Raw genomic sequence first — 18,366 nt, forward strand, 5'->3', positions numbered from 1 at the left:
GTGTGTATATGTGTGTGTGTGTGTGATTAATAAAGTTGGAAGCCACAGATGGTTACACCAAGTTTTTACATCTACACATTTATCTCTCTCCCTCCTCCCAGTCTCTTAAGCACAGACGCACACAGTTGTGCACACAACAGTTGAAGAGATTTGTCTGTCTCAGCATTCACAGCACATTTCTCAATGACCTGCAGTTTCAGCACAAAGTCCCACTGGCTCACTGGCTGCCTTCCCTCCTCTCAAAATCTACAGCACGTCGTCGTATTCTTTTCTTTTCTTTTTTTCCCCAAACTTTTGCTTTTGGTCTGTCCAAACTTGGTTGATAAAAAGAGAATGTATTATTCTTGGGTGAGATTTCACTTGTCATCTGTCTGCTTTCTTTTAACTCCCAGGCTCAGACAGCCCACCTGGTCTTGGAAGATGGTACCAGGATGAAAGGATTTTCCTTTGGGCACAATGCTTCTGTAGCTGGGGAACTCGTCTTCAATACTGGCCTGGTTGGGTAAGAAAAAAAAAAAACAACTTGCTTACTTTTGTAGTAACACCATTGAATTTAAACAAAAGAAACAAAGCTGGTCAGATTTAAAGAAAAAAAAGAAATACTTCAAAAAGTAATTTATTTTATACTGCTTGATAACTTGATTCAAAGTGGATTATTTTTGTCCTAAAAGTTTCCAACATGACAAAGTCACTGTTTCTTCTTCCTTCATGGCGTTGTGGTGACAGCACATCACCATATCACAGTATCACATTGTGTTTGTGCTTGGTATTTCTGCTTTAGGTACCCTGAGGCCCTGACTGACCCCAGCTACAGAGGTCAAATCCTGACCCTGACCTACCCAATTGTTGGGAACTATGGGGTGCCCAACACCCAGGAGGTGGATGAACTTGGCCTGAGGAAGCACGTGGAGTCTGACTACATTCAGGTAGTAATTGCAGCTGTGGCTGCAAGGTTTCAAAGTTTGCAAAGGGCTTGTTCCTCTCGTTAAACTTGTCGTTATTGCTTATTTTAAATGCACTTATATTTATTTATTTCCCCTTTTACCGCTTGCCTCCTAGCATTAGAACAATACTCAGTCACTTAATTAATCATTCAGTTGATTGTAAAGTAGAAATCTCCCTTTCCATTATTGAACTTAATTTTATCTAATCATAAGGATGTGAAAAAAAGGAAATACTTTAATATAAATTAAGAAAAAAAAATCTGTCATTAGTAAGAGTTGAATTGGTATTAAGCTGTATGTTATAGTAAAAAAAAAAATCCCGTGGAACTAATTGTGACTAGCATAATCGTGAAAAACGTAAAAACGGCTTGCTCATTTAATTTCACTTTTTCTTTGTAATGAATTCCTCTTGTCAGTGAAGTTGCATTAGAGCTCTTTTTCAGAAGTCATAAAGGGCAATGAACTACTTTATAGTCTAGTGAAAATAGTGATAAATTACTTCCCATCGGAGCTCGTCATCTTTTTTTATCTTTATTTATTGTAAAGCACTTCTTCTGCAGCTGTGCTTCTGTTTTCAGTCTGACCTTAAAGCCTTTGTTTCACACTTTTTATCAAGTTGTTAATTATACAGTATTGCATTTAAATTCTCACTAGCACAATATTTGTTCAGTAAGCTTAAACACGGGAAAAGGGATATTTTCAATTATGTTTATTAAATGTCACCATGTTTCTCACAACTATTGGATTCTTAGGAGGCTTATAATCAATGTTTCTGAATAGGTGACATACTTAAGAAAATACTCTCTGTAAATTTTACTATACTTGAATAACTGACAAATATTACCTTAATGTCTAAACAAGACATTTTACATTCATAATAAAATAATGTGATTATTGTTTGGCAGAATGGCATCAATTTAACATACTGACCAAGTTATTACAATCTTATGTCAGAAAAGGGTCAGAGCATATGATTTTGATTACCGTTTGCAAACTGCAGGCAAACTAATTCTATCCTTCACAGTCCAACATGAGTGAAACAGGTGCATAAGAAAGTAAAACTAAATAGTACAAGTTTCAAAAGAAAATAAGACGATAAATCCAAGCGGACTTTTCGACTGTGTCAAGACACATTTTGAAGCACAAATACCTTCTCAGCTCACTCAGTGGGAAAGTGACACTACAGATGATTTTGAGGGAAAACTCATGTTCTGCTGAAATGTACTGGTGGCTGAAGTTAAAGATACTCTGTACATATACTTTAGATCAGAGGTCTGCAACCTGTGGCTCTGGGACCACATGTGGCTCTTTGGTACCTCTGCAGTGGCTCTTTCAGGCTTTGACCAAAACTAAAATAAAACTTAAAAAAACAAAACAACAACAACTTTTTTTAATTTACTGCCAACAATAAAAATGGCTAGTTTTAGCAAATTTCCTGTCATTTTCAAATATGTGAAGGATAGTACAAATTAGGGATGCACGATATTTGATTTTTGGCTGATATCCGAAATGCCGATATGTTAAAACTTATTTGGCCGATAACCGATATCGATATTTTATAAACTTGCCTTTGTCAGAACATAGCCCTCTATTTAGGCTTATTTGCTACAAAAATTGTGTAACAGCTGTAAGAGCTGGTGGCATATATTCAGTAACAGGCATATGATATGCATAGCACTTTAACTTATATTAAATGAAAAGTGTTAAATATTATTTATTAGCATTAGTGACCTGCGATGCTGTCTCACTTGTAGAGGCTTTTTCTGGGTTCCAGGTGTAGTGTGGGATCCTCTGGACTCTTGTGCATGAAGGATAACCTTTTTTAGTTCAAAGTTTTTGTCTATCCTTTGTGCCTTAAAACTAATCATGCTAATGGGGCTAACACTTGACATCCTTATGTCTGTGGTAAAACTCACCCAAGTGCTATTGGCTATTAGCTTCTCAATGATGTCGGAAATGACGGCTTGTAACTCGGGTAAGGCTGCATCGGAAAAATATCTCCGACTGGGGACGATGTAGCGAGGTACAACATAGTCCATAAATCTTTGGAATTCGACATCCTCAACAACAAAAAAAAAATTAAATCCTTCCACACCGCTGACATTTTGACTTTTTCCTCTCCACCGTGATCAGATCAAGTAGGCACATGTGACGTCATCACGTTGTGATGGCGATGCAGGCATCGTCACTGGGTTGTCATACTAAAACAGCGCCTTTTATATCAGCGAGTTATTTTGATGGAACGGCCCATGTCTGATATTGAACTTTATAGCTAATATCGGCTGATACCAATACCATGCCGATAATATTGTGCATCCCTAGTACAAATACAAGGTTTGTAAAACATGTAAAACATCATGCTAGTAAATTGTTAGCCACTTTAAGTCAACTTCCAGTTTCTCAGCGTGATCTTTCAAAACCACCAGAATGTTTTGGAATGTCCTTTAGACAAATTGCTAAGAAGGAATATGTTGAGTAACTTTGATAACACTAACAATAAAACACAAAAAGCAAAGTCAAAGTAAACAAAAGTATGTATTTTTCTTTAAAACTTTAACTGTATCCAACAAACTGGCCTAACATTATACCATCTTTAACTTTATATTTTAAGTAGGATCCATCTATCCATCAATTATCTTTTCACCCGCTTCTTCCATTTTGGGTCATGGAGGTCGCTGTTTCCCATGTCCAGCAATCACTGTGCGAGGGGCGAGGTACACCCTGGACGGGTCGCAAGTTCATCACAGGGCCACATAGAGACAAACGAGACAAACAACCATTCACTCTCACGGTCACCTAGGGACAAATTTAGAGTTGCCAATCAGCCTAACATGCATGTTTTTGGTCTGTGGGAGGAAACCGGAGTACCCTAAGAAAACCCATGCAAGCGCGAGAAGAACATGCAAACTCCACCCAGAAAAACCCAAGGTCCAACTGGGGATTGAACCCAGAACCTCCTTGCTGTGAGGCAAGAGTGCTAACCACGGATCTATTGTGCTGCCACATCATAATTAGTAAGCAAAGTGACAAAAATGGCTCTTTTTATTGCAAAGGCTGCAAACCCCTGCATTAGATGATGCTGAGCTGGAGAGAAAATGAGATTTCTCTGTATTTACTGTTACATTTGTATGCTAGCATTCTTCCTTGTCCTTCTTTAGTTGCAACTCTTTACACCTTAAGCACCAGAGGAGTGTGTAAACAGACTTACCGGTAGGTGCCTTACAGGTAGGAGTTTGTTTAAGGCTGATATTATGCTATAATCTCTTTAGGTGTCTGGTCTACTGGTTCAAGACTACAGCCACGAGTATAGCCACTGGAATTCTGTCAAGTCTCTGGGTCAATGGTTGCAAGAAGAGAAGGTTGGGTTTCATATTACTCAGCACCTCGTGTAATGTCAGAGGTGAATGGAACTCTTCTGTAAATTAACATTTCACTTTCCTTTAAAGGTCCCTGCGCTCTTTGGAATAGATACCAGAATGCTGACCAAGATTATCAGAGATAAGGTTCTGTAAACGTCACTGTTGAATGTACTACTTCTTAAAACAAAGAGAATATTTGATCACTGACTCATATGTTGTTGTTGCTCCTCAGGGAACAATTTTAGCAAAGATTGAATTTGATGACCAGCCAGTAGAGATATCAGACCCCAACCAGAATAACCTTATGGCAGACGTTTCAACAAAGGTAAAAACAGCAAGACATCGAGTATATTGAGTATATACACATTATAAAATTTTTGTCTACAAACATTCTCATAGTACTAATAACTTTTTGCTGTGTCACTTTTTCATCAGGAAATAAAAGTGTTTGGAAAAGGCAACCCAATCAAAGTAGTGGCTGTTGACTGTGGTATTAAACATAATATAATTCGGCTGCTGGTGAAGGTTAGTGTCATGTGAGCTGCTGACAATTTTGATGTTGAATGGATATCTTGTTCTTTCTTTACTGTGTTCTGAGTGAAAATATAACTAATAGTTTGGTGAATACACAATTTTAGTCGCCCTTGTGTCCATAACAGGATTAATCTTAAATTTTTTTAACTCTACTTTGGGTAGTTTCATAAAAAAACCACATTGTTCTTGTTAAGCAATGCCATAAGATTAAGCAATGGCTATATTTCTCTGGGTGAAGCGAGGTGCAGAGGTACACCTGGTGCCATGGAACCAAGACTTGTTGAGTTTAGACTACGATGGCCTGTTCATATCAAATGGACCAGGAGATCCATCTCTAGCCAAGCCTCTCATTAACAACATACGCAAGGTGAGCTACGTAATGAACACAACATTCAAAAAGCGGTCATACTTAAGAACGATTAGTCCCAATATTTTTTTATTTGATGTCAGTTCAATTCAAATGCCAATATCTACAACTTCTCTTTTGAAGGTGCTGGAGAGTGATCGCACTCAGCCGGTGTTTGGGATCTGTATGGGAAACCAAATCACTGCTTTGGCTGCAGGAGCCAAATCATACAAACTGCCTATGGGTAACAGGTGAAATCTTTTATTTTTTTTTTAGGAAATGCACATCTATCTAATATGATGCCGCATCCCGTAATAAAAAAAAAACATATATACATTGTTTGTTTCCCCAGAGGTCAGAACCAGCCAGTGTTGAATGTGATGACAGGACAGGCCTTCATTACAGCACAGAACCATGGTTACGGCATAGACAGCGAGTCCCTGCCAGAAGGCTGGAGCCCACTTTTCATCAATGCTAATGATGGCACTAATGAGGTTAATTTCATTGTATTTGCATGTTCAGCCTTTTTAAAAGACAACATGGCATTTCATTCTAGGTGTAGTTCAAAACGACCAAGTTCAGGTCCTGTTTATACGACAAATCAATAGAAGACTGAAGTCTACACTTATTTTCAGAATTATTTGTTAAAATACTTGTTTTGGAGATGTTTTTCATGTCCTTATATATATATATAATATGCATGATTTTCAGGGCATCATGCACAACACTAAGCCTGTTTTCACGGCCCAGTTTCATCCGGAGGCTAAGGGTGGTCCCACTGACACAGAGGTAATTAAAGACTTTGATGGTGCTGCATAAAGTACCTGAATACTACACTGCAACTAATTAAAGGTTTATTCACAGGATGCAGTCAAGGTAAAATTGATCATATTTCACTGAAATAGCTCTTGTCTAAATGATGGCCTGGAAAAGTGAAGATGTATTCAGATGGCAGCAGAGGATAAGATAAAAATACTAATAAATATTTTTGTTTTCTTTTTATTATCTGTATGTGTTTTTGTCTGTAGGATGAAATGTTGTTTGTAAAAAAAAAAAAAAAGTCATAAATATCCAGCTATTGTCAAGAGCTGGAACCTTGTTTAGATTGAATAATTCGGAGTGATAGGAATTATCAGATGAACATTGATGTTTAAGACTGATTTTTCATAATCATTTCAGTACTTGTGATTATGTACTGGCAGTGCACTCAGTTTGTGAGCCATGTTTGTTTGAAATCAATATAAAGCTTTCATTGTCTTATCTGCTTGCACTCCAATGGAATAATTAATTTTAAAGGTGATAAAACAAACCCAGAATAATTTATTTTATTCCTTTAAGTACATTCATTGGATATAAAACACAAAATGCATGAGTCTTTTTCTTTGTCCCAGACATTTCTTGAAACTTAAAAACATCAGCTATACAATAATAAAAGTGAAACAGCAAGACTTATTTTTTCTACAAATTTTGTGGGCAAGTTGTCTAAACAAATGAATGTGTACATATTTATAATTCTGTTTTTTTTTCCCTTACAGTTTTTATTTGATGCCTTTTTATCTCTGATCAAGAAAGGGAAGGATGCCAACATAGTGTCAGTCATGCCAAAAAAACCCGACATCCCCCCCAGAGCTCAGGTACAGTAAATATGAGAAGTCAACTAATTATTTCAGTTGTGGCTCTTTTTGAAGTACGGTAGTCCCTCGCTACTTTGCGGTTCGTTTATCGTGGATTCGCTGTATCGTGGTTGTTCAAAATAAGATTGGACATGACACACAATTGGCCGATTGATGGATGAGCCGCACGATCGGCATGACATTTTTATTTTAAATACATTATTTTAAATTATTTAGCACCTGCTGCTGTTTTGTGCAGCCCACTGTAGAAAAAGCTTCCTCCTGCGCCTCTGTGCAACCTTTACTGCAGGATAAACTTCTTTCTGCAGCTGAACAGCTGATCTGTGTGCAGAGCGGAGAAGTGGGCATGGCCAAGAGCACATGCATTTCGCTGAGAGCAGCGAAAAAGAGAGGGAAATCATGACATTCTGTGCTCTTTTACAGCGTTTAGAGTTTAGAAACATTTTTTAGAATATTGCAAGAGTGTGGGAAATGTTTAAAACACCTTAATATCTATCTATATATAAATACTAAAATAAGCTGCTACTTAGTACTTGTACTACTTGTATGACTACTTCGTGGTTTTTCACTTATCGTGGGGCTTCAGGTTACGGATCCCCCGCAATAAATGAGGGACTACTGTACTCCAAAACATTTATTAAAATATGAGGGTGTAGAAGTTGTAATTTTTTGTTAAAATAGGTTTTTGAATTTATAGAAATGCATTTGGTTTTGATAAAGTATAAGAAAGATAATGTACTATTTATTTTCCTTTGAAACTGAATCTTGGCACTTTACTAGCTGCAGCTATGTACTAACTGCAGTCAGTGCTGTATTTATTATTTGTTTTGATGCAGGTTTCAAAGGTCCTTGTACTGGGGTCTGGTGGACTTTCTATTGGTCAGGCTGGAGAGTTTGACTACTCAGGATCTCAAGCTATCAAGGCCATGAAAGTAAGCGCACCATGGAACAGTTTTTAAGTTTAGTACGGCCTATTCAATTTAATTTGTGTAATTAAGTACACATTAACTTGTTTTTCATGTTTGATGATGACTGGGATAATGACTTATAATATCAAACAATGCATCTGCAAATAAAATGTGAATTTAACATACATTTAACTTAAAAACCCTGTTGAAGTTCCTCTATTCTTGTGGGATTATAGGAGGAAAACCTGAAAACGGTTCTTATGAACCCAAACATAGCGTCCGTTCAGACCAATGAAGTGGGCACCAAGCAGGCGGACTCTGTCTACTTCCTGCCTGTTACACCACAATTTGTAACAGAAGTCATTAAAGCTGAGCGTCCAGATGGGATCCTGCTCTCCATGGGTGGACAAACAGCCCTCAACTGTGGTATGATGTATACAGATGTTTTCCTACATATACTGTACTGTATATGAAACATTCATTTTATTTTGCAGTAGCTTTATTTTGTACAGCTTTTTGTGTCATCTAACCCATGAGACATTCAGTAAATGCACTTCTGCAGCTACAGTAGATTAGCAATACATTTGCATGTGAATTTGGTCTCAGGGGTAGAACTATTCCAGAGTGGGATCTTGGAGCAGTACGGGGTCAAAGTCCTCGGAACACCAGTGGAGTCCATCATGGCCACAGAAGACAGGCAGCTTTTTGCAGACAAACTTATGGAGATCAATGAGAAGATTGCACCCAGCGTTGCTGTGGTGTCGGTAAGGATTAAAAAACAAAAGATCTTTTGTACATTTTGTGTATATTTTTTCCATAGTTTGCATATTTTTGTCAAATCGTGCCGTTTTATTTTTAATGCACTTTTATATATGCTATTGCTTTTGTTCAAAAGGTTTTAAAATTGAGAAATATAAAACATTTTTCAGGTGTGTGATGCCTTGAAAGCAGCGGAGCAGATAGGGTACCCAGTTATGCTCCGATCAGCCTATGCTCTGGGAGGTCTGGGTTCTGGTCTGTGTGCCAACAAAGAAAAGCTGGAGGAAACAGCCCATAAGGTCAGAATAAATGGTGCATGTTGAGACAGTTATTAAAAATGTACATCATTATTTTTTCTTTGTATTTCATTTGATGTTAAATAAAAAGTTATATCATTATCATTCAATAGAAGAGTCTTAAGTTTGACACATCTCATTTTTTTAATTTATTTACTTTGATTTTATATATGCTTGCAGCATTTACAATACATTCAAAGACACACAATATGTTGTCAGAAACAAGTTATTTAGATAGAACGGTTCATATTTACTCTAATGGCAAAGAAAGTAAAGGTTTGCAGTTGCTAAGCAACTTTTGCTCATTTTGTTCTTATCCTCTATTCCCATGTTTTGTCTTGACAGCTTCAAGCTGTACGGGCAGACTGCTTTCAATCGCTTCATACATTTTAATGTTTTTTTTACTCCAATTTAATTTGTCTTTTTGCCCTATTTTTAAGTTAAAATTTTACATATTGTATTTGTTTTGAATGCGTAGCAGGTATATATATATATATATATATATATATATATATATATATATATATATTTATACGGGATATAAATATCCCATAACTTTAGTGGTCAAAAGGTATATAGTTTGTGTTTGGACTAATATTTTCTTAAATTGGCTTTACTTAAGTTCTTTATTTTATTTCTATCTTCATGAATTGTAAAAAAAAAAGAAGAAAAAAGCATTAACATGTTGTTTCTGCATTACCTGCAATAATGCACAGACTAGAAATAAAAAAAAGACTAAATCAAACATATATAAATTTAAACTATAAATTTATCTCAAACATTTTATTGCCATTCTTTCAGTATGACAAACCGTTGTTAGGAACTGTGTATTGTTAGGAAGATAAAGCTAAAATCTAACTCGTAATTCATTCACCTGTAATGATAAAGAATGCACTGCTGAGCTGAGTTTTGTTGCAACTGTGTTAAGGTCGATGTGCTCTTTGGGCTTTATTGCAGGCTTTGGCCATGAGCAGTCAGATTCTGGTGGAGAAGTCTTTACTGGGCTGGAAGGAGGTCGAATATGAAGTTGTGAGGGATGTGGCTGATAACTGTGTCACTGTCTGCAACATGGAGAACTTTGATCCTCTGGGCATTCACACAGGTACCAAGCACACGTAGGACCCGACACGATTCATCACTCCCACTTTATTTTCCTATGGTTTATTGGACTCACACGAGATGATAGGAAGCTGTTTTTAATTTGTCTTTTTTATTAGGAACACTTGTATCTGTTTACAAGGTCTGTATAGTTATTGAGATCAAATTTACTTTTGTTATATTCAAATGTTTTTTGGCTCTACATGACATGCTTTAGGATAAATGAATGCATTTATTTACACAGAAAAGATTTAGGCTTGAAGTTTAATCAAAACCATCTTCCTTCACATGGCCCTGTAGGGGACTCCATAGTGGTGGCTCCGAGCCAAACGCTGTCCAATGAGGAGTACCACATGCTTCGTGAGACTGCCATCAAGGTGGTACGTCACCTGGGAATAGTGGGTGAATGCAACATTCAGTACGCTCTACACCCATCATCCTTGGAATACTGCATCATCGAAGTTAACGCCCGGCTCTCGAGAAGCTCAGCTTTGGCATCCAAAGCTACTGGGTGAGAATGTAAATAGTACATGGTTAACATGCTTACCTCTTCAAATGCTTTTACTCGTGGAAAAACAGAATAGTATGCCAAAAAAGAAGTGCAGAAACGTGATTCAACCACAAATGTATAGCTTGGTAAAATCCCCTTTTGCAACAGTTGCAGGTACAATAAAGACATATGTCACACAGACATGCTTTTCCCTTTCCTCAAGACAAAACTGTTCCACTAAGCTAGAAAAATGTTGCTGGTGTTCAGCAGTCTTTAAGTCATAACCAAGTTTCTCTGTTGGATTCAAGTCTGGGATTTACTAGACTATTGTATGACATTTAAATGCATCCCCTTTGAGTACTTGAATTCTCTCAATGACCGAAATGTGTCAGCATGTATTACCGCATCCTGAAATCTGACCGGTTTTATTTGGTCCTGCCTATAAAATCTTATCCCTGCAGCAGAGCAAGATGTCACTCTGGGGACAGTGATTTCAAGCCAGAGAGATATGTTGCCTTGTACAACATTTTCATTGATGGCCAGCAGGGAATATTCATTTTATTTGACCAGAGTTCCTTTTGGACACACTTTGAGAATCTTTTTGATTCTTTAAGTCTATTTAAAAAAAAATATATATATATTTAAAAAAAAATATATATATATTTTTTTTACTATTGCCTTTTCCTGACCATGTTTCCATAAAGTCTACTTCTGTTAAACCTACAACTTGTATAACATATTTTAAAAAATGTTCAAAACACTTGAAATCACAACTTCAATATAATTCAAAATCATGTAAGTCTTTGTATTTATATCTTTTTTTATATTGTCATGAAGCAAAAATGTAAATGTGTATAAATGTACAATAGTGTCTCGCTACTTCGTGGTTTGTTTTTCACAGACTCACTATTGAGGTTTTTCAAAATAAGATTGGACATGACACACAATGGCTGATTGGTGGATGAGCTGCACGATTGGCATGGAATTTTTATTTAAAATGAATTATTTAAAATTATTTAGCACCTGCTGCACCTGTGTGCAGCCCACACTGTGAAACTTCCTTCAGCTCCTCCTTCCTTCTTCCTCCTCTGTTGATCTCCATTCTGCAGCGTAGAAGTGGGCGTGGCCGAGAGCGCAGAGTGCAGCCATAGTACAGAGCTGAAATCATGACATGCTGTGTGTGTGTTTAGAGTTTAGAAATATTTTATAGAATATTGCAAGAGTGTGGGAAGTGTTTAAAATGCCACTACTTACTACTTGTACTATCCTACTTGGCGTTTTTTTCCACTTATCACGGGTCTTCAGGGTACTGATCCCCGGTGATAAACGAGGGACTACTGTATTCCGTAAAAAAATAAAATAAAATAGGCCCACCATTGGTTGATTTTGATCTCCTCATTTTTCTTATCTCGCAGGTACCCATTAGCTTTTGTTGCTGCTAAGTTAGCTTTAGGAATCCCCTTGCCAGACATCAAAAATGCTGTGTCGGAGAAGACATCTGCCTGCTTTGAGCCAAGTTTAGACTACATTGTCACCAAGATTCCTCGTTGGGACCTTGACCGTTTCCAGGGCATGTCCCTGGAAATAGGCAGTGCCATGAAGAGTGTTGGAGAGGTGGGACAGTTCCATATGAACAAGTATTCACTCACTCCTGCTCTCACCCACTCACTAAATCTCCCTCCTTCTTTGGATTCAGGTGATGGCAGTGGGCCGGACGTTTGAGGAGAGCATGCAGAAGGCCTTGAGGATGTGTCATCCATCTGTGGATGGCTTTGTTCCCCGGCTGCCACTCAAGAAAGCCTGGGGCAACACCCAGAACCTGCAACAGGAGCTGGCTGTGCCCTCCAGCACCCGCATTTTCTCCCTTGCCAAGGTGCAGTAAAAAAAAAAAAAAAAAACATTAATAATGAATGGCACTGACTACCGCTGCTCATTAAAACCACATTTTGAAGTGTTAATGAAAAAGAAAAAGTTTTCTTTGCCCTCCTGCATGAGTAGCTTTGAATGAATAATTTTGCGTAAAAGCTCGTCTTTGAAAGCTTTGAATAGATGATTCTGAATTCATAGCACTTATAAAATCATCCGTTTTATTATTTACCTGACTTTGTTTTTCTCAAGCATGTCACAAAGATGAATCAAAACTGCATTATCTCCGAAACTGTTTGTGCACCTCAGTTAGTTTATATTGTTTCAGTGTCAAAGGAATAAGAGACTACTTGACTTACATGATCAGTCTTTATTATTAAAATGGAACAATTTTTCTTGAGCTATTGCAAAGTGATAAATATGTGCAGTGCTTCGTTCTTTTATCATCAGCTGATAAATAACCAAAATGAGGTCATGTCACTGTCAAAACCTCCAGGTTTGTGTCGTGATAGTGGAGATGTATTTTCTTTAGAAAGCAGTGGTGCATCAGTGATAGCAATGCAGCACTAGGGATTATTAATCTTTATCTCCAGGCTAACAAACATGCTTCAAGGTGGTCAAGCACAGTCATTATCACTCATATCTACCCTACCTACTGTTTGCTCCTCTGTTTAGTTTTTGCTGCAGGCGATTCATACTAAAATACCACACCCAGGACTCTAGGCTTGATTTACAGGTTTTTGTGCATTAGTACTAACTGCGTTAGGCTAACAAAATACCACATAATGAAGGTAAAATAATTATATAAGTTGCTATTATTTTAGATTTAATACTTAAAAGCAACAGAATAAGCACATTTCTTTGTCAAATATTGCATTGTTTAATTTAGCTGTCACACTGTTCGTCAAAATCTACTAGTATAAATAATAGTATTTGATGATTTTGCATGTCTGACATCTAATTTAAAGCCAGTTAAAAATGTCTGCTGTCAGTGTAAACTTTTGCTATATAACAGGTTGATGACATAGACTTATTTAAACAGATTTTTAATGAAATGCCACAATGAAAAATTGCTCCTGTAATAGATTTTACCTGAAGTAGTCCTTGAAGAAGGAATTGATGAAACCATAGGCTTCACAGTTATTGCCCTGTGGTTTTTGTATGATCACTGGATGTTCACCATCGTGAAATACGTTAAATTGCATCTTTCAAATGAATGATGGTTAAAAAAAAAGTGATGGTGATGCTCAGCCTCCTTTATTTTTCTGTTAGGCTCTGCATAATGGTATGAGTGTTGATCAGATCCATCAGCTGACGGCCATAGATAAGTGGTTCCTTCACAAGCTTCACAGGATAACACAACTGGAACAAAACATCAGAAACTACAAAAGGTAATGAACACAGATGGTAACCTTAAAGAAACAATGTTGCAATTAGTTACCACTTTTGAATCGTTATCCTTCACATATGCCAATCTCAAGAGCCGCAGGTCCAATCTGGTCCCCCAAGATGATGTAAAATATTGTATCTCTTCTAATGTTTTCTTAAAAAAGCTGATAAGTACATCATTTAGTATAGACTTCTCTTACCAGCTGGTTAACTTTGAAGCCAGAAAGATGGCTGGGTCATTCTGTCATTATTGATTCTCATGTGGAAAGAGCAACAGAATGTCAAATGAGACAGATCAAACTCTTGTTGATGAACCTGCAACCGGGAAAAGATATTGGGTATCTGATTTGAGTTAATATATCAGCTGAAAGTGGCCCATGTAATATATCAGTTGAAAGTGGCCCATGGCTCGGACAAAGTTTTATATTTTGGCTCCTTTTGGTAACCGAGTTCGAGAGCTGCCTTTTTTAGGTGGATAGTTCTGGTCACCCTGAGGCATGTGTGAGTTTTCACCAACTTCTTTAGCGTTTTCCCACAGCTAAACTGTTAGAACAGCATACATTTCAAATCAATCAAATAAGAGAAGTAAATCTTGTTAAATATGAAATTAATACAAGACTTTAAAAAAAAAAAAAGTGATAATTTGGAATGCAGAAACTATCAGCATTGACATAAACAATGCTTTTAAATTGCTACTATGAGCTTCCTGTTGCTACAAGGTGTGTGTGTGTGTGTGTGTGGGGGGGGGGGGGGTTGAATAACCTTGAATATTTTATTAAAATATTCAACTTGAACTTTTATGATTGGGTAATTAGCATTTCTTCCTGCAGTTGTTGTAAGATCTGCATATGGAACCAGTTTACAAACAGTCCTGACAAGGACAGCGCACCTGGTTCAAATGGTGATTGAGACATTTTTAACTTATGAAAACATATTTAAATCAAAATAAATCAGGATATTCTTTACTGGGAAAACATTGATCATAAACAAAGGCATCTTATAAGCACCGGTTCCTGTACATTTTGTTTTTCCTCTGAAAGGCTTTATATTTTTTCTTAGCTGTCTTTGTCTCTTTTTCACTCTCTTGCCCTCCGGCTCTTCCCTGGATGGCTCGAGTCAAAGTCATGGTGAATTATGATGGCTCGGCCACAGGTGACCTCCTGCTTTCTTATGACGCTGCTATTTAATCTTTAATGTCTAGCTGTTCAGTGAGCAACCACTGCAACACCCATACACACAGAGGATTGTTGTAGACTCCACTGCTCGTGATGCAGGGAGCATAGAGCTTGGTGCAGATAGACTTAAAGCTCTATTGCTCAGTAGATTTCAGTGACCCTCACTGTAATGTGTACTAAAGGTACTGTAAATGCACTGAATATGCCTTGACTATAGTACAAAAAATACTTTATTTTGGTAACATAAAGAAAGGGTTTTGATATTGTAGCAACTACTGCACTGACAAATGTAATGAACCTGTTTTACAGCAGATATTTTTTACAAGTATACGCTCAGTTAGATCATCAAAAGCTGCATTTGACTTCTGAACTGGACCATGCAAAAAACTAGGCTCCAAACGAGATGGTCAAACTGACCCTAAACAATGATTCTACAACTGGTGTGAAGAACGTTCTTGTTTAAAGTGTGAGCTGCAGTAAGCTGGTTGTGGCAGCTGCTGCTCCATCTTCATTTTCCTACTCAGTAATTGATTAAGGATGCACATGCATTGTCAGTTGCAGAGTCTTAAAGAAGCTGATATCATCGGATTAAAATTTGTCAATCAATCAATCAGTCAGTTTATCACTATCAAACAAACCTAAATCCTGCCTCTGATACAATAGAACAGTTTACAATATTGTTTATATAATCTATACAAAGTTTACCTTTAAAAGCAATGCACATTTTTTTATTTTCAACTTATGAGAAATCATCGATCGCTTTGATTTAATAATCAAAGTCTGACTTTAATTTTTAGAGGCGTGCAAAATAGGTGTCTGCACAAGGCTGATTTGTGCTTTACCATTTAACTGATGTTTTCATGGTTACTTGATTTTTACTAAAAACAGTCTTTTCAATTTTAGAGTTTCATCTTGATTCCTAGATGTATGTCCGCTGCTATTTTTATGCCCACTTGCTGAAAATGGCTTTCAAACAGCTGCTCCTGACAGCTTGGTTTTCTTACAACTTTGTATCGTCTTGGTCAATTTGTTATTGATCGCTCTACAGTGAAATGTTCCCTGCTGTCCACACCACTGAGTAAATGACCCGTTCACTGGATTCACCCTTATAGTTCAATGGACTTGAAAATACACGAAAATGTTAGAGAAACCAGGGAGGAAAAAATGTCTAATAAACTGACTTGTTTGATTTCACACACACAGCAAGCAGACAAATAATCCAAATCCCCTACTATTTTATACAGTGCGCGTGATGCCTAAATATCTTCTTAGCTTGTGAGATGCTGTTTTAGTTTGTTACAATAAAAAAATATATATTTTGTACCTTTTCGAGACATAATGTTTTAATTAAACACAATAAAAATTGTTTAAAAGGAACAGGAATTCGACTTTGTTGACCCGTCTGCTGATTCAGATTTGGAATATATCCAATTAGCTTCCAGCTGTGCAGATGATATGCAGCTTTGACTGGCTACAGCTGTGATAATTCTATTATTTCTTGTCTTTTCACACAGTGATACAGTACCCAAGGAAATGCTTTTGAAAGCTAAGCAGCATGGCTTCTCAGACCATCAGGTCGGCCAGACTCTTGGCTGCAATGAGAACGCAGCCAGAGAGCTGAGGCTCACTTATGACATCAGACCTTGGGTCAAACAGGTGAGCATCACTGCAGTTCTCTTTGCAGAGTTCAGACTGACTGAAGTAACAGACTCTGACAGCTTAATACACGCACATTATTTTCTTTTGGCCTCAAATACAAACGAGCTGTATTAAAAAAAAAATGGAGGTTTCAAGGTTATAGCTATGCTACTTTTTAAATTTCAGACACACTGAGATTGCAAAGAAGCTGCTGACATTTCTTTTATATACATTGTAATTACTTGCTTACACATCAAAATAGGTAAAACATTGATGGTTATTTAAAATGTTTCCTTCTATCATCCACTGTACTCTATAAAACTGTCAATCATGTATGTTTTATTGATTTAAAGATGTACTTTATTCAGAATGTAATTGCTTTACTTACACATCTCCGATTATTACCATGATCAAATATCATCCATCAATCTATCCCTTATCTTAACCCACTTCTTCCTTTTTGGGTCGCGGGGGGCATGATCAGATATAAAATCATTTAAAACGTTTAGTTAAGTTTCTAAGCATAAAATATAATTTATTAGCCTACAACAAGCCAGAGAATGCTTGCTTGTACATCTAACAAGGTGGAGTCAGATCCTCCGGGAAGGAAGTCCAACATTTCACTGATCACATCAACTCTGTGGATAAATGTATAAAGTTCACATGAAACAATGTAAAAAATGGCAGGTTGGCTTTCTTGGCTTGTGAGGTCTCAGTCTCTGATGGAGGACATTTGTAAATGGATGTGCACTATAAAACCACTCACACAGACCAGTACTTATGGTTTGACTTCCATCACCCTCTAGTGCATGTTAGGAGTCATCAGGACTCTGTACCACAGAGCGGACAGCGTCCCCACTAACTCAGGAGCCAGGCAGAAGGAGAAGGCCCAGGAACAATGTGGATATCTTAACTGGGCCTTCCTGAAAGCAGAGGAGAAACCCAAACAGGACTCCAGCCAGCTATCAGGTGAAAATGAGAAACCCAGACCAGTGGTCATTCCACATGTGGTGGGAGTTTCAGAGAAACTGACATTTATTTTTTAACCATGACAGTAGCTTTTAAACCCCAAAATACATTACAGCAAAGACTGGTTCATCCCAAAGATCCAGTCCCCCGGCACAAACAGAGCAATGTTGTGTATGTTGTTCAGAGCCAGGAGGGCTGTGATCAGTCTTACATCAGGAAAACTAAACAGCCACTGGCCAAAATGATGGCCCAGCACAGAAGAGCAACATTATCAGTCCAGGACTCTGTGGTTTACACTCATCTGAAAGTCTGTGGTCTCCCTTTCAGAGATGAAGATGTTCACATCCTTGATGGAGAGGAATGATGGTTTGAGAGAGAAGTAAAGGAGTCCATCTTTGTGACGAGAACTCCTTCATCATGAACTCTCTTATAATGTTGTAATTGCAATTATCACTCAACCCCCTGTGAATAGCAAGCGGCCATCAGGGTCTAACAATCAGTCATTAGGCTGATGGTCTTCCTTTTGCATGTGAATAACTAGTTTTGGCTGTCACCAGCAAACTGGTTGATCCACCATGAGAAGGTGCTGCTTATAAAACTGCTTGCAGCTCCTCAGACTGCTCTTTTGGATAAAACACAAAATGTTTCAACATTGAAGAATCTGTCCAGAAGACTTGACTCAATCTTGTTAGATTTATCTACTTGGATTATTGAGCAGGGTGGCACAGTTGGTAGAGCTACTGCCTCTTGGCGAGAAGGTCGCTGGATCGAATCCCGGCTGGGGTTTCATTCTGGGTGGGGTTTCATTCTGGGTGAATTTGCATGTTCTTTCCATGCATGCATGAGTTTTCTCCGGGTATTCCAATTTCCTCCCACAGACTAAAATGGTTGTTTGTCTCGTTTGTGTCTGTGTGTCTCTGTGATGGACTTGTTACCTGTCCGGGGTGTACTGTCCTCATGC

The 18,366-nt window shown here is 37.6% G+C and overlaps 1 protein-coding gene across 1 annotated transcript in view; it reads left to right on the forward strand.

Annotated features, from left to right (window-relative positions):
* The window catches only part of cps1 (carbamoyl-phosphate synthase 1, mitochondrial), an 80,995-nt gene that overhangs the window by 16,930 nt on the left and 45,699 nt on the right, over positions 1-18,366 (forward strand). The window contains 21 exon segments of the mRNA XM_037686138.1: positions 331-502; positions 782-926; positions 4,214-4,303; positions 4,391-4,447; positions 4,536-4,628; positions 4,739-4,828; positions 5,076-5,204; positions 5,328-5,434; positions 5,536-5,677; positions 5,895-5,972; positions 6,719-6,817; positions 7,654-7,749; positions 7,962-8,151; positions 8,332-8,489; positions 8,655-8,783; positions 9,738-9,882; positions 10,179-10,389; positions 11,784-11,982; positions 12,065-12,241; positions 13,507-13,625; positions 16,313-16,454. Of these exon segments, the coding sequence (XP_037542066.1) occupies positions 331-502; positions 782-926; positions 4,214-4,303; positions 4,391-4,447; positions 4,536-4,628; positions 4,739-4,828; positions 5,076-5,204; positions 5,328-5,434; positions 5,536-5,677; positions 5,895-5,972; positions 6,719-6,817; positions 7,654-7,749; positions 7,962-8,151; positions 8,332-8,489; positions 8,655-8,783; positions 9,738-9,882; positions 10,179-10,389; positions 11,784-11,982; positions 12,065-12,241; positions 13,507-13,625; positions 16,313-16,454 (2,768 nt within the window).

The sequence above is a fragment of the Nematolebias whitei genome, chromosome 13 (assembly GCF_014905685.2).
Source record: "Nematolebias whitei isolate Nwh7 chromosome 13, NemWhi1, whole genome shotgun sequence".
Taxonomy (NCBI): domain Eukaryota; kingdom Metazoa; phylum Chordata; class Actinopteri; order Cyprinodontiformes; family Rivulidae; genus Nematolebias; species Nematolebias whitei.